The following is a 15,934-nucleotide window of genomic DNA, read 5'->3' on the forward strand; positions in this document are numbered from 1 at the left end:
TATGACAAAAATGTATTTAGTGTTTTTAGGCATGTATTGTCCCTATATAATAACGAGTACTAGAATATATTCTTATTCTAGTTATTTTGATAAACTTTGAGAACTAGTACTAGTATATATTCATATTCTAGTTGTATCCATATACTATGAAAACTAGTACTAGAATATATATTTATATACTATGATAACTAGTACTAGTTATATTCATATACTGTGATAACTAGTACAAGTTATATTCATATTCTGTGATAACTAGTACAAGTTATATTCATATTCTGTGATAACTAGTACAAGCTATATTCATATACTATGATAACTAGTACACTATGATAACCAGTACTAGTTATTTTCATATACTATGATATACTATGATAACTAGTGCTAGTTATATTCATATACTGTGATAACTAGTACAAGTTATATTCATATACAATGATAACTAGCAAGCGTTCAGGGTGGCTGGTAGGCAGTTGCTGGGTGGTTCTGGGTGGTTCCTAGGGTTGCTGGGGCAATCTGGGTGGTTGCTAGGCAGTTTCTGGGGCATTTTGGGTGGTTGCTAGATGGTTGCTGGGGTACTCTTGGTGGTTGCTAAGCGGTTGCTGGGGCATTTTGGGTGGTTGCTAGGTGGTTGCTGGGGCACTCTGGGTGGTTGGTAGGCAGTTGCTGGGGCATTCTGGGTGGTTGCTAGACGGTTGCTGGGGCACTCTGGGTGGTTGCTAGGCAGTTGCTGGGGCTTACTATGATATACTATGATAACTAGTACAAGTTATATTCATATACTATGATAACTAGTACAAGTTATATTCATATACTATGATATACTATGATAACTAGTACTAGTTATATTCATATACTATGATATACTATGATAACTAGTACTAGTTATATTCATATACTATGATAACTCGTATACTATGATAACTGGTACTAGTATATAATCATATACTAGTATATATATTCATATACTAGTAATCATGAGGCACTATAAATGCATAATAAAAATCAAATTTCTGTCATAATGAATTTGATTTATTATTACTATGAATTTAAATAAACTAATTAACTTCTATGAATGTGTAAATGAGCATGACTGACCTTCTCCACCTTCTTGTCCTGGAGTTTGTGGAGTCCGTGAGCGTGTGGAGCGTCTCCGGCGTTCAGATGAGCCGCGGTGACGTTGGGCGGTGTGATGGCGGAGGAGGCGGAGCTCATGAGGAGTCGAGCAGAGTTCGGGTTAGGAGAGAGCGGGTGCACCTGAGGGGTCGCCACCATCGACAGGGGTCGAGAGGGGGGGCGGGACGGGCTGGCCTGGGGTCGCAGAGGGGTCACGGATGCCGTGGGTCGCTCAGGGCTGCTGCTCGCCGGAGGACTGTGGACTGTTCGAATCATTTCAAATGCAATTAGTCATTTGTCACAGAAATGTATGTACATTCACCGGCCAATTTGGCTACTAAATTTTTAAGTTACCGGCCATTCAAAACTTCTACTAGCCAGAAAAAAAGAAATAAACCAGATTATCTATGTCACAGCTTATAGGCTAATATACCGTATATATATATATATATATATATATATATATATATATATATATATATATATATATATATATATATATATATATATATATATATATATATATATATATATATATATATATATATATATATATATATTATAAAATTTGGATTTCATACATTTATTTTTGTCATCCAGAATGTCTTCCCTTCCACTTTCATCCTCCACCAAAAATGTGTTTTAGGTGGACAGATCAATACAGGACACAGAACATGGAAAATAACAATGTCTTTTCTGTTCACCAAATGCTTTTTAATATTCGCTATTGCTTCAATGCAAGTGAACAAGCGCGCTGTTATTTGTTGCGTAGTGACGTGTGTGTTCAAGTAAGCCAGATATGTGCAGATTCTGCGCAATACGCTGTATTTAATATAGAGTTGAGGATTTGTGCTAAATCCGCGCAGATTTGGCTTACACAAACTTCCCAGCAAAGTGAGTAAACATAGTAAGTAACACACCAAATTGGCTCGTGATTTGACAGCGTTACCCGCCACTGTTGATTTTTACACGCATGTGTTAATTTCAAACCCTGTATGTGCTGTATTGTTTTTAAAATTAAATGTTTATTGTTTTTTAACGGAAAATAGAACAAAAACAAGAGTATGACACAGTGTCAGGTTAGGCAGCAGATCACACAGGAAACATAAACATGTGCTGCGTGTTTCAGAGTGAAGCGCAACACTGTGTTCTTCTACACGCTCACCTGTGTTTTTAGTGTCTCGTCTCTGCATGTGTTGTGTGTTTGGGTCGATTATTACAACACGCATTTAAAAATGCAATATCATCTTCCCAAACTTGTAATGAGAAGTGCTTACAGACCAGCTGTTGTCAAAAGAGAAACTTTAATGAAGAAATGAATGTTGCAGTTGCACTGTAAAAAAATATTATTATTATTGTTTTTTTTTCAATACTAATGTTGTTGTGCTTATTACATTATATATTAAATATTAAAATATAATGAAAAAATATAAAAATAATAGATTTGAATATTTATTACATTATATATTAAATATTACATATAATTAAAAAATATAAAAATAATACATTTTAATATATATGTGTATATATATATTAAATAAAATAAGAAAGATCATCATACTGATCATTTTAGTCTGAAATACAATCACACATTTTTTGGTCAAATTGTGCAGCCCATTAAACAAGCACAGCAAAACATGAGCTTGTAAAAAAAAAATGCATTTCAAATTTGGATTTGCATCACTATTTTGAGCAGTCCTGCATGTGTCGTCATGTGATTAGATGATATCACAGCAGGTCTGATTTGCAGTGAGTCGGTGTCCCGTCCCGCTGTTCTGCGCCGCTTCACGAGCTTCGCTCCTCAAAGTTCAAGAACTGCCGTGAATGCAACCCGGCAATTACTGCCAACGCAGGCGCAAGGCATTCATTACAGCAGACATCTTATCTGAGCTGTAAATGCTTTAACAAGCTCCTTAACCAGCTAATGCGTCTTCAGTGAGCGCCATCTGACCTGAATAGATTACAGAGCGCGTCGCGTTCACACGCTTCATCGGCGCTGAGCTGACACGCGGCAAAAACTCAGTGTGTGTGAAGACAAATAACACTACAGAAAGCTTCAGCAATGACTGCTATATTCAGACACTAGCTTTTATTCATATTTTGAATTATTCATTTTAAGTTAGACATTTTGTTGTCATTTTTATTAGTTTTTTAAGATAGTTTTTGTACATTTTTATTTCAGTTTAAATGGCACCTATTATGCAAAAATTCACTTTCAAATGTGTGTTGGCAGTGTGTGTACACAACCACCCCATAAAGATAAAAATCCACCCAGTGCTTTTTTTTTACCCCCATAAATCATAAGCACTGTCTCAGCACTGTCATATGTTGAATTTTTATTAGGGCTGTCAAACGATTAATCACGATTAATCGCATCCAAAATAAAAGTTTGTTTACATAATATATGTGTGTGTACTGTGTATAATTATTTTGTATATAAATGGACACATGTATATATTTAAGAAAAATATGTTATTTATATATAAAATGTTTATATTTATATAAAATTTACATTATATATATAGTCTACATTCAGTCTATATACAGTATATACATGCAAATATTTCTTAAATACACATGCATGTGTGGGTATTTATGTATTAAAAATAATTATACACAGTACACACACACATATATTATGTAAACACAAACTTTTATTTTGGATGCGATTAATCGCGATTAATCGTTTGACAGCCCTAATTTTTATTAGTTTTTTATGTCTGTATAGTTTTTATACATTTTTATTTCAGTTTTGGTTTTTAGTTTTTTAGTTCAGTTTTTCGTTATTTTAGTACATCAAGTTAAACTTAATAAAAATGAGAAATGTTTCCTTGGCAACTAGTTGAAATGAAATAAAAGTTTATTTAATTTCAAGTGCAAAATATTTATTAATTTGGTAACACTTTACAATAAGGTTCATTAGTTAACTACATTAGTTAACATTAACTAAGAATTAACAAAACAGCATTTGTTAATCTTTGTTAATGTTAATTTCAACATTTATTAAAATCTTGTTAACATTAGTTAATGCACTGTGAACTAACATGAACACACAATGAACGGCTGGATTTGTATTAACTAACGTTAACAAAGATTAACAAATACAGTAACAAATGTATTGCTCATGGTTAGTTCATGTTAGTTAATACATTAACTAATGTTTAATAAATGAACCTTATTGTAAAGTGTTACCATTAATTTTTTATGGCTTTAGTTAATTATAATATGTCAATGCGTCATCCACGCGTCTCTGACTGAACACATGAATCCATTAAAGGACTCAAATCATGATTAATCAGGTTTTATAATCACTCTCATGAGTTTTCCTCACCGAGCTGCATGGCGGCGCGCGCTTGATTGACAGTTTGCTGACTGGACAAGCGCAGACAGTTCTTCATGTGTGGAGACGACGGGCTGGAGAGCGGCGAGCCGGAGCGAGACGCCGAGGACATCAGGACGGGACTCGAGGGGCCGGCGGAGCCCGGGGATCCAGGAGCCACCTTCGACTGAGCCGATCCTGGGAGACACGAGCGCGTCTGACCGACTGCAAACGGGGCCCTGAGGACACACAATCACAACACATGAGGACACACAATCACAACACATGAGGACACACAATCACAACACATGAGGACACACAATCACAACACATGAGGACACACGATCACAACACATGAGGACACACAATCACAACACATGAGGACACACAATCACAACACATGAGGACACACAATCACAACACATGAGGACACACAATCACAACACATGAGGACACACAATCACAACACATGAGGACACACAATCACAACACATGAGGACACACAATCACAACACATGAGGACACACAATCACAACACATGAGGACACACGATCACAACACATGAGGACACACAATCACAACACATGAGGACACACAATCACAACACATGAGGACACACAATCACAACACATGAGGACACACAATCACAACACATGAGGACACACAATCACAACACATGAGGACACACAATCACAACACATGAGGACACACAATCACAACACATGAGGACACACAATCACAACACATGAGGACACACAATCACAACACATGCCGAAACAGTGAGCGCTAATGCAACACAGGAGTCAGAGTCCCTGATGTGTATTGACCGCTAGTCTAGATGATGTGTTTAACGGTTTCTTGAGGTCAGTCTTGGCCTGAGGACACTAGTGGAGGATTACAGAGGGATTATAACCGGAGATCCCAGAGGAATCAATTATTGACTGAAATGAATCGGAGCGATTCTCATAATTTCAGCAACAAAAAAAAAAAAACACACGCAGTTCTCAGTGTTAGTTTATGTTAGTTAAAGGGGATCTATTATACAAAATTCACTTTTACATTGTGTTTGAATGTGTTTTAGCAGTGTGTGTACACAACCACCCTATACTGGTAAAAATCCACTAACTCCCCTTTTTTTAAATCCCCATAAATCATAAGCAGTGTCTCAGAACAAGCAGATTCTAGCTTTTGTGACATCACATTGCACAGGCCCCGCCCACGACTGCTGACAGACTCCGCCCTATTATATAGCCCCGTCCACGACTGCTGACAGACTCCGCCCTATTATATAGCCCCACCCAGGACTGCTGACAGACTCCGCCCTATTATATAGCTCCGCCCACGACTGCTGACAGACTCCGCCCTATTATATAGCCCCACCCATGACTGCTGACAGACTCCGCCCTATTATATAGCCCCGTCCACGACTGCTGACAGACTCCGCCCTATTATATAGCCCCACCCATGACTGCTGACAGACTCCGCCCTATTATATAGCCCCACCCATGACTGCTGACAGACTCCACCCTATTATATAGCCCCACCATGACTTCTGACAGACTCCGCCCTATTATATAGCCCCACCCATGACTGCTGACAGACTCCGCCCTATTATATAGCTCCACCCATGACTGCTGACAGACTCCGCCCTATTATATAGCCCCACCCACGACTGCTGACAGACTCCGCCCTATTATATAGCCCCACCCATGACTGCTGACAGACTCCGCCCTATTATATAGCCCCACCCATGACTGCTGACAGACTCCGCCCTATTATACAGCCCCACCCATGACTGCTGACAGACTCCGCCCTATTAGCATAGCTCCTCCTCTCAGTGAGCTGCACACATCTCCTCGCCAGAGCGTTTAACAGCAGCATTCAAGTAAGAAAAGTAGCTACTCTTATTAAAGCTACTAAAGTTATTCAGTCAAGAGCAGTGAGTGATTTTCTGTTTTGATGAATTAATCATAAAAACAGCAGTGGGTTCTGTATATTACACTGCTTTCACTTTAATACACAGAACTAATATACACATGCAATTTCTTTCCCTGCTGTTTACGTTCACAGAGATAACCGACTGTGATAGTAAAAAAAAAAAAAAAAGATGTTTTAGTTTTTGGCAGAGTATCCGAGGCACGAGCTGTGCAGGCTCCGCCCTCTTCTGGAAAGGGGGCGGGGACACTAAGCTCATTTGCATTTAAAGATACATGCACACACACAAAAAAAAACATTTTCCACTCAAAAAATTCAGACACATTCAGGGGACACCTGGGACTTCTATTACATGGTGTAAAAAGCGGCAATGCATTGACTAATGTTTACAAACGAGACCTCATGATAAAGTGTTCTACATAAAATAATTATAGTTAATTCAAATTAATTCAAGAAGTTTCAGTTTAAGTGAATGTTCTTCAACCTTTTTATCACCAATAGTTTTAAATAAATTTTCTAGTCATTCTCAACATTTTAAAACTTATCTTATTTAAGTTTTTATTAATTTCCCTCACATATCCAAGGTTTTCCAAGGTCTCATTTAAGGACATACGTAGAATGATCCTAAATGTGAACATATTCATATATTTATATATATATATATATATATATACAGTGTACATCAGATACATAGATCACTGGAAGAAAAATGAAATAACCTATTAAACCTGAAAGTATTATGCAATCATGTAAGACATTTCCCCTTTTATAGACATTTTTGGCATAAAGGGTTCTTTAAAATTGAGTCAAGAACCCTTCTTGAGTTCTATATAAAACCCCATTGAACCTCTTTTGTGTAGTTATAAACTGTCACAGAACTGCAATATAAACTCAAGTAACCATTAAACTCTTTATTATTCTGTATAGTTCATGACGCAGGAATGAGCGACTCAAATCTTCTGTGTCTGCTGACATTTAACGCATAATGACTTCATGTAATCTGGCGTTTTGTGCTGCATTAATCAGACTGAAGCGAACCTGTACAGACAGAGGAGAGATGAGCATTCACACCGATGGATTCTGCAGATATCAGCCTCTCTAAGTGAACCAGATCACGTTTTTATGTTGACCCGCGCGTATGGAGGCCACCTGAGGGAAAAGGATTCCCAGAAGCCCGGAGCCGTGGCTTAATGTGTTTACAGACGCTACACGGCTCCACCTGTGTGAAAACACACACACACACACACTCAGGAGGATTCGCCTCGTCTAAGGCTCGTTATCTCTACTTTCATTGCATGATGAAAAAGGTGTTTGTTCGCCTGTCACACATGAAGTTTCTGCAAATGCAACTTCACCAATTACAGCTGAGACTCACACGTCTAAAACAGCACTGGGAACGCAAAGAGTTGCACGTTTATTTCAGGAGTTTTCAAAACACCAGATGCAAAGGCTCACAGTAACCTCAGCAAACATGTGATGATGATGATGATGATGAAGAAAATTCAGAGACTCAAACAGATTCGAGCTGCACGATTCTAATAAACTGAGAATATTTTGTTTAAAATAGAGATCATGACTCTCCCACAATTCTGAATAGGCAACTAATCAAAATAACATGCCATCTAGTATGAGGTTCAGACAAAACGTCAGTTACTACAGTAAAAAATCTGTTTGAATGAATGATGATTCAATGTCATACTTACAAAGACTTCAATTGTTTCATTATGGGTGAATCAGCGTCTTTGAACAAATTTCTTGAATTAATGATAAATGATTCAATGACTCACGCAAAGTCTTCACTTGTTGCATTACTGGATGAATCAGCATTTTTTTATGAATCTCTTAAATTAATGATTCAATAATTGTTTCATTTCTGGATGAAGCAGAATTTTGAACGAAACTCTTAAATTAATGATTCAATGACTCACGCAAAGACTTCACTTGTTGCATTACTGGATGAATCAGTGTTTTTGAACAAATCTTTTGAATGAATGATTCAATGACTCACGCAAAGACTTCACTTGTTTCATTACTGGATGAATCAGCATTTTTTAATGAATCTCTTGAATGAATGATTCAATGATTGATCATTTCTGGATGAAGCAGAATTTTGAACAAATCTCTTAAGTGAATGATTCAATGACTCACACAAAGACTTCACTTGTTGCATTACTGGATGAATCAGTGTTTTTGAACAAATCTTTTGAATGAATGATTCAATGACTCACACAAAGACTTCACTTGTTTTATTACTGGATGAATCAGCATTTTTTAATGAATCTCTTGAATGAATGATTCAATGATTGATCATTTCTGGATGAAGCAGAATTTTGAACAAATCTCTTAAGTGAATGATTCAATGACTCACGCAAAGACTTCACGTGTTGCATTACTGGATGAATCAGCGTTTTTGAACAGATTTCTTGAGTGAATGATTCAATGACAAACATATTTTTTAACAGTCACTTGTCGCCACCTACTGGTGTAACGATGTAATCAATACAATCTTTATTTGAAGCATCAAGTTACTTTCAAAAGGTGATTTACTCTATTTTGATCACTACTGTAGACATCAGTGTTTATATCTGAACTATAAACCTTTATCCAGTGATAATCTGAATGATTGTAAGACAGAAATAATGATAAAGTGTGTTAGAAAAGACAGTTTCATATCTATACATGAACGGCTCTCTCTGGCTCAGAACACAGATCTGAATGTTCGCTGTGATCGGACTTGTCAAAGATTTAAAAGAGACGAATCGCTGTCATTAAGGAATAAGATCATGTGTGTGTTTGAGTCGAGATCAGGATCTTTTAATGATTAATCGTGCAGCTCTAAGATCTAGTAATAGACTCTCTCCTGTGGAAATGCAGCTGTAATGCATCAGCTATATATCCTAATCAATGTGTCGGCGGAGCAATTTCCCCTTCTGAACTCTGGTGATGAAAGCCTGCGCATGTAAAACACACCTGCCCTGAGCGGAGCGGATCCAGGACCTCAGCTGGAGATAAGCATCTGCAAACTCAAAGGAAACACATTCTCTCTGCTGCTCGTTCATTTTACTGTTACTGCGAGTCGAAACAAACCCAGAGATCGGCTGAAAGAAGCAGCGTTTACATAAAAGATGAAATAATACTAGAAATATTGTAAAATCAGGTCTGGATCAACGTGTAAAAACGAATGTTTGTGTTGTAATTTAAGGAAGTGTTTCTATAAAACAGATCTTTAGAGATATGCTCTGTTCAAACACAGAAACCTGCAAATAATTATGACTTGATTATTCAAACAATTACATGAAAATGAGCAGGACGCTTTGAAGCATGTTTCCAACTTTTTTCTCATAATTCTGGGTTTATATTCGTCAATTCTGGCTTTTTTTCTCATAATTCTGCATTTATAACTCATAATTGTGACTTTCTTATAATTCTGTTTACATCTCATTATTCAGAATTTTTCTTCATAATTCTGCATTTACAACTCATAAGTTCTGACTTTTTTTCTCATAATTCTGTTTATAACCAATAATTATGACTTTTTTTCTCATAATTCTGCATTTACAACTCATAATTCTGACTTTTTTTCCTCATAATTCTGTTTATAACCAATAATTATGACTTTTTTCTCATAATTCTGCATTTATAACTCATAATTATGACATTTTCCCCTCATAATTCTGAGTTTATATCTCATAATTCTGAATTTCTTCTCTAACTCATAATTCTGACTTTTTTTCCTCATAATTCTGGATTTATAACTCAGAAATCTGACTTTCCGCCCATAATTCTACATTTATAACTCATAATTCTGACTTTTTTCCTCATAATTTTGCATTTATAACTCATAATTCTGACATTTTCCCCTCATAATTCTGACTTTCCGCCCATAATTCTACATTTATAACTCATAATTCTGACTTTTTTCCTCATAATTCTACATTTATAACTCATAATTCTGACTTTTCCCCCTATAATTCTGCATTTACAACTCATAATTCTGACTTTTTTCTCATAATACTGCATTTATAACTCATAATTCTGACATTTTCCCCTCATAATTCTGAGTTTATATCTCATAATTCAGAATTTCTTCTCAACTCATAATTCTGACTTTTTTCCTCATAATTCTGCATTTATAACTCACAATTCTGTCTTTCCGCCCATAATTCTACATTTATAACTTAGAATTCTGAATTTTTTCCTCATAATTCTGCATTTATAACTCATAATTCTGACTTTCCCCCATAATTCTACATTTGCAACTCATAATTCTGACTTTTTTCCTCATAATTCTACATTTACAACTCATAATTCTGACTTTCCCCCATAATTCTACATTTGCAACTCATAATTCTGACTTTTTTCCTCATAATTCTACATTTACAACTCATAATTCTGACTTTTTTCCTCATAATTCTGCATTTAGAACTAATAATTCAAACTTTTTCCTCAAAATTCTGCACTTATAACTAATAATTATGACATTTTTCATCATAATCCTGCGTTTAGAACTCGCATTCCATTTATGTCTCATTGTTGAAAACGGACTAACATCCACTCAAACCAAAATAGAGAAATACTCTACAATAATATGAATAAGATGTGAAAATAATATGATACTCAATAATATGTTTATCATTCAAACACTCAGATGTAATGATGAACAGCAGGACTGAGAGGCAGAAGGTTGAACTGCTTCAGTGAAGAGAATCAGGGTGTCTATAGATATAAACAAGTTCAATTTAAGACTTTTTAAGACCTTTTTAATCCCACTTTGAATGAAATTTAAGACCAAACCTGTGATGGAAATACACATTATATTACATACGTATATATTTAATGTTTAACCTATAAGTCATTGAAGTAATTTAATATTAACTAGGCCTACTTGTTTATTGAACTAAAATCAATGTTACGTTTGCAATCGTGAGAATATTCAGCAAAATAGCTCCCGTCATGTTATCTTACTTAACTATAGGTTAACTTAACTTAAAGGGGTCATATAATGCCATTTTCATACAAGTTATTTTGATTCTTTAGGGTCTAAATGAATAGTTTGTAATATACTTTAATTAAAAATTCTCGTTAGTATTGTAAGAAAACACTAATTTTACCTGGTCAAAAACAGCTGGTTTCAGCACGCCGTTTCAGTGCATATGCCTTTAAATGATAATGAGCTTTGCTGACTCCGCCCCTCTGTTCTGCGGGCGTTTAGACACAACGCACGTGGAGTGTTGCCTTGACAACAGTTGAGGGTATATTTTGGAGAGAGAATGGCAGCGGGAGTCTCTGAGGACACATCTGTGAAACCGTATCAGTTTGAACCGGAGTCGGACCCGGAACAAGATGACGGCCGCAAAGAAGTTCGGCAATTAAGGCTCGAACAGGACGTTTCTGAATGGTTGGTTAACATAATTTCACTTTGATCTATCTTTGTGTACTGGCAGGGTAACGTTAGAGTAACTTAGTGAGATGTACGAACGCTATGTGTTTATTGATGTATACGTACTCAGTTTGTAATAACACAATAACCATAACGCGTTGTTCATTATAAACGTGGGATTATGAATTATATTGAGACCGTCGTACATAGAAAACATGCCGTAATGTAACTTACCCTGAGTGTAAACCTTAGCCGCATTCATCGTGAAGCGTGCAAGCGATTTGCAAAGATTAATATAAAATATACAATTTTACCCTCACTTCTTCTGGAGGTGCAGCAGGGACACGAATAGTTGGTGCCGATTCTTTTTTCAGGAGCAGCTTCTTAGCAAAACCAGCTTTATACTGAGTCTGACCCTCGTTTATAAAGCAGTCTGCTGAGAAATGATTCGCACAAACATGAACGCATTGACGTTGCTCGTGGGGAATATTCCCTTCGAAAACAAACTCAACCACTGCGTCTTCAGCGGTTCGGGTTTAGGAACATTAAAATGACTGTGTTCGTTATTACACCCAAGAACAGAACACCACAATCGCTTAGACGCCATTCTGCTCCAGCGTATCAACAATGATGGACTATGGTGACAGCTCGCTCAGGGCGGGTCTGTGTTGAAACACTGCTGTCAATCAACAATCGTGGGAGGGGCATTCCGATTTAGTGACGTCACACGGTCGAACGGCTCGATTTGAGGCAGGGGAAACATATAAGGAGATTAAAACAAAAACACTGGATAGATTTTTATCATTATATGATGGTTGTGTACAGGCACTGTTTTATTGATGGACATTCGGTCCGTCAGACTGGAGAAATTTTAGCGGTAATGTGACCAGAAATATTTAAGACCCATCGAATATTTTGATACTTTTTAAGGCCTTTTATTAAAAAAACTTTATTTAAGAAATGTTAAGACTTTTTAAGAACCCGCGGCCACCCTGAGATTATACAGCCGATGCATTAGTTTCAGGAGTGAACGTGACTCGCTCACCTGGAGACGGGCGTGACGTAGTTTCCCGGGAAAACTCCCGACGCTCCGGAGCGCAGTGACGTTCCTTTGAACCACCCGTCCTGACACTTCTCCGTGACGCGGTACATCTCGCTCTTGCGCAGCTCCAGCTCGTCCGCCTTCTGCGGTTTGTACGCGTACATGGCCAGATAGCTGCGGAATATGACAAATATATAATAATGAGCAAACAATATTCCTGATAATCTTATGCTCAGTTTTAACCAGGTTTGCACAAATGTATCGCTCATTGTTAATGTGGGTTCTCAAGTCTCACGCATTGGCCGTGAGACACACGCAATTCAACCAGTTCACACGCTCACACGCCACACCGTGTACATCTCACGCTGAAAAGGCAATGCCAACCAAGTTGTCCTGCAAGCTTTATATATAACATTGTATACGAGGCGCAGACACACAAAGATAAGTTTCCTGCCGCCAGCACGTATCTCTCGGCCAGATTGCGTTCGTTAGGCAACATAGACGCGCGCGAACACACAGAAGTTGACGGAATATTCTCGGCCACCGTACGTTCGTTAGGTAACCAACAACATCGCACAAACACGCGTCGTGATGGAGAAGGGAAGAAAGCTCGTCTAACATTTTTAGGCTAGAACATTTAATATATAGCCCATCGTATACATTATTATTGATGCAGTCAAAAACTCTACAACTACTTTGCAACCAGGCCAAAAGCTTTGGCTCAGTTTGGCTAGCTTACATTACCTGAAACTATAAGGGAAATGTTAGTGGGTATGGGAAGGAATGAAAATGTATTTCTTCATTTTATTTTTAAATGATATATTATACTGTATTAATAGTCTTTCTAGTTACATTAAGGCTACATGTATTAAAGTTGAGTGCGCTGGGTAATATTTTATATCCTGTCAAAACAAACATTAATAATTGCCATTGCATTTGTATTTTTCAAAGATGTCAGGGAAAAAGCAAAAAGATATTTGTGTACACACACACACACACACACACACACACACAAAAAAACACCTTAATACTCTAATATGTCCATTTGTTCACAATGTCCCACCACACAATAAATCATTATACCATTTTGACACATTCAAAATGCAAAAAGATTTGTTTTTCCAAACTGTTTGGAGCAATTTGTTATATTTTCGTAATTTTTCGTATATTTGTAATTTTGAAATATAACATTAAAGAGTAGGCTATATTTGATGTGATGAATTGCTCTGGCATTTATCAGATTTACCAATTGTTATAATTTCAATTTGTGCTGGTTAATTATGAACAATGGGTAAAATTGGGGGGCAGGGATGGGCAGGGGCGGGGCTCCATTGGGGCTCCTCCCCTAACCGCATGGGATCTCACTCCAAGCTTTTGATAACACTTGAGAACCCTGAACTGTTAATTATTACACGGCTCTGTGGAATGCTCAATTCTGATTGGTCAATTGCGCCGGTATATTATTCCCAGATAACAGCAGAAACACAGGCTCATCCGTGTCACTGAAGACATCTGCGCAATACACTCGCTAGGAACGCTTTTTCTTCATGGAAGTTTTGCGTTTGGTGAGCTAATAATATATTAAAACTCAGTCGGATCAATATTTTGTGTAGTTATTTAATTATGCCATCCAGTATCGAGGACTCGCTCTCTCTCGTTTCACACAAACGCAGATGCCGCCATTTTATGACTATTGTTTTGTACACTGTTGGATTATAAGATACAAACAGAAATCAATATCTCTCCATAATTATTTATGTATTGAAATGCTGTGTTATGACTTTATCTCTTAAATGTCCGTCTAGTTTGATCTCGAGGCTGAAACTGCTCTCTCCGCGTTTAAAGACCTAATCAAATATTTAGTCTCAGATCAATATTTCATGTCTAATTATTTACTTATGTGGCGAGTAGGCGTGTAATAACCGGGATAATGTACATCCGCTTCGAGTCGGGTCCTGATCACCCTGTCGGGTTTATTCTGAGATAACAACCGGCTGGATGTATATTATCCCTTACTTAACTAATGGGACCAAATATATGAAATATATGAACAAACGTCTGATAAACGTCTTAGAAAAAAGCAGTTATACATTCAATCGAAATCATAAACATCTTCGAGACATATTGCAGATGAGCAAACTCTGTTACAGATGCAAAAGCAGACATCAAGCAGACGTCTCTGTGGTGTGTGTGTGTGTGTGTACGAGCCTCCTCAGGACTCACATGTTGAGAGGCAGCTGGACTTTAGCGGCGGCGAGAAGTTCTCCGGCTGAAGACGTGACGCGAGGAGGAACAGCAGACGCAGAGATCGAGGAGTCCTGTGGAGACAACAATACATGTGCAGTCACCTTCTCAGGGAACTGAAATACCGCCTTAATGCAGTCACCTTCTCAGGGAACTGAAATACCGCCTTAATGCAGTCACCTTCTCAGGGAACTGAAATACCGCCTTAATGCAGTCACCTTCTCAGGGAACTGAAATACCGCCTTAAAATACTGCCTACATGTGCAGATGTATATTAGTGATCGAGATTAATCACAAAAGTCTGTCTCTCTCTCTCTCTCTCTCTCTCTCTCTCTCTCTCTCTCTCTCTCTCTCTCTCTCTCTCTCTCTCTCTCTATCTCTATCTCTATCTCTATCTCTATCTCTCTCTCTATATATATATATATATATACACACACCCTGTGTGTGTGTGTGTGTGTGTGTGTACAGTATATAAAGTAATCATTCTAATATACATTACTGCTTTCAAATTGATTAATTGCGATCAATCCCAACTAGCATAAAAGTTTGTTAATATATAATATAAGTGTACACACACACACACACACACACACATATATATATATATATACACACACTGCGCACACACACACAGACACATATATACAGTGCCCTCCACAATTATTGGCACCCCGGTTTAAGATGTGGTCGAGGACTTCTAAAAATTCTCCTTTTTTTTAAACAACATAGAACCCAAATGCAAAAAAAGAGAAAAATCCAACCTTTTATTTAAGTATATTACTTTGGTGGTAAAAAAAAAAATCACACATTTAGAAAAAAAACAACCTTGAAATCATGTGTCCCACAATTATTGGCACCCCTGATGTTAATACTTTGTACAACCCCCTTTTGCCAACAAGAC

At 37.2% G+C, this 15,934-nt stretch overlaps 1 protein-coding gene across 1 annotated transcript in view; it reads right to left on the bottom strand.

The window, feature by feature from the left end:
* LOC130105372 (E3 ubiquitin-protein ligase SH3RF3-like) overlaps positions 1–15,934 on the bottom strand; it is a 149,480-nt gene that overhangs the window by 11,500 nt on the left and 122,046 nt on the right. The window contains exons 5-8 of the mRNA XM_056271357.1: positions 15,013–15,107; positions 12,793–12,963; positions 4,445–4,671; positions 1,096–1,376 (exon numbers count right to left, since the gene is read on the bottom strand). Coding sequence (XP_056127332.1) covers positions 1,096–1,376; positions 4,445–4,671; positions 12,793–12,963; positions 15,013–15,107 — 774 coding nt within the window. The remainder of the gene's footprint in view (positions 1–1,095; positions 1,377–4,444; positions 4,672–12,792; positions 12,964–15,012; positions 15,108–15,934) is intronic.

Source organism: Rhinichthys klamathensis, unplaced genomic scaffold, assembly GCF_029890125.1.
Source record: "Rhinichthys klamathensis goyatoka isolate OS25496 unplaced genomic scaffold, OSU_Roscu_1.1 h1tg000318l_1, whole genome shotgun sequence".
NCBI lineage: Eukaryota > Metazoa > Chordata > Actinopteri > Cypriniformes > Leuciscidae > Rhinichthys > Rhinichthys klamathensis.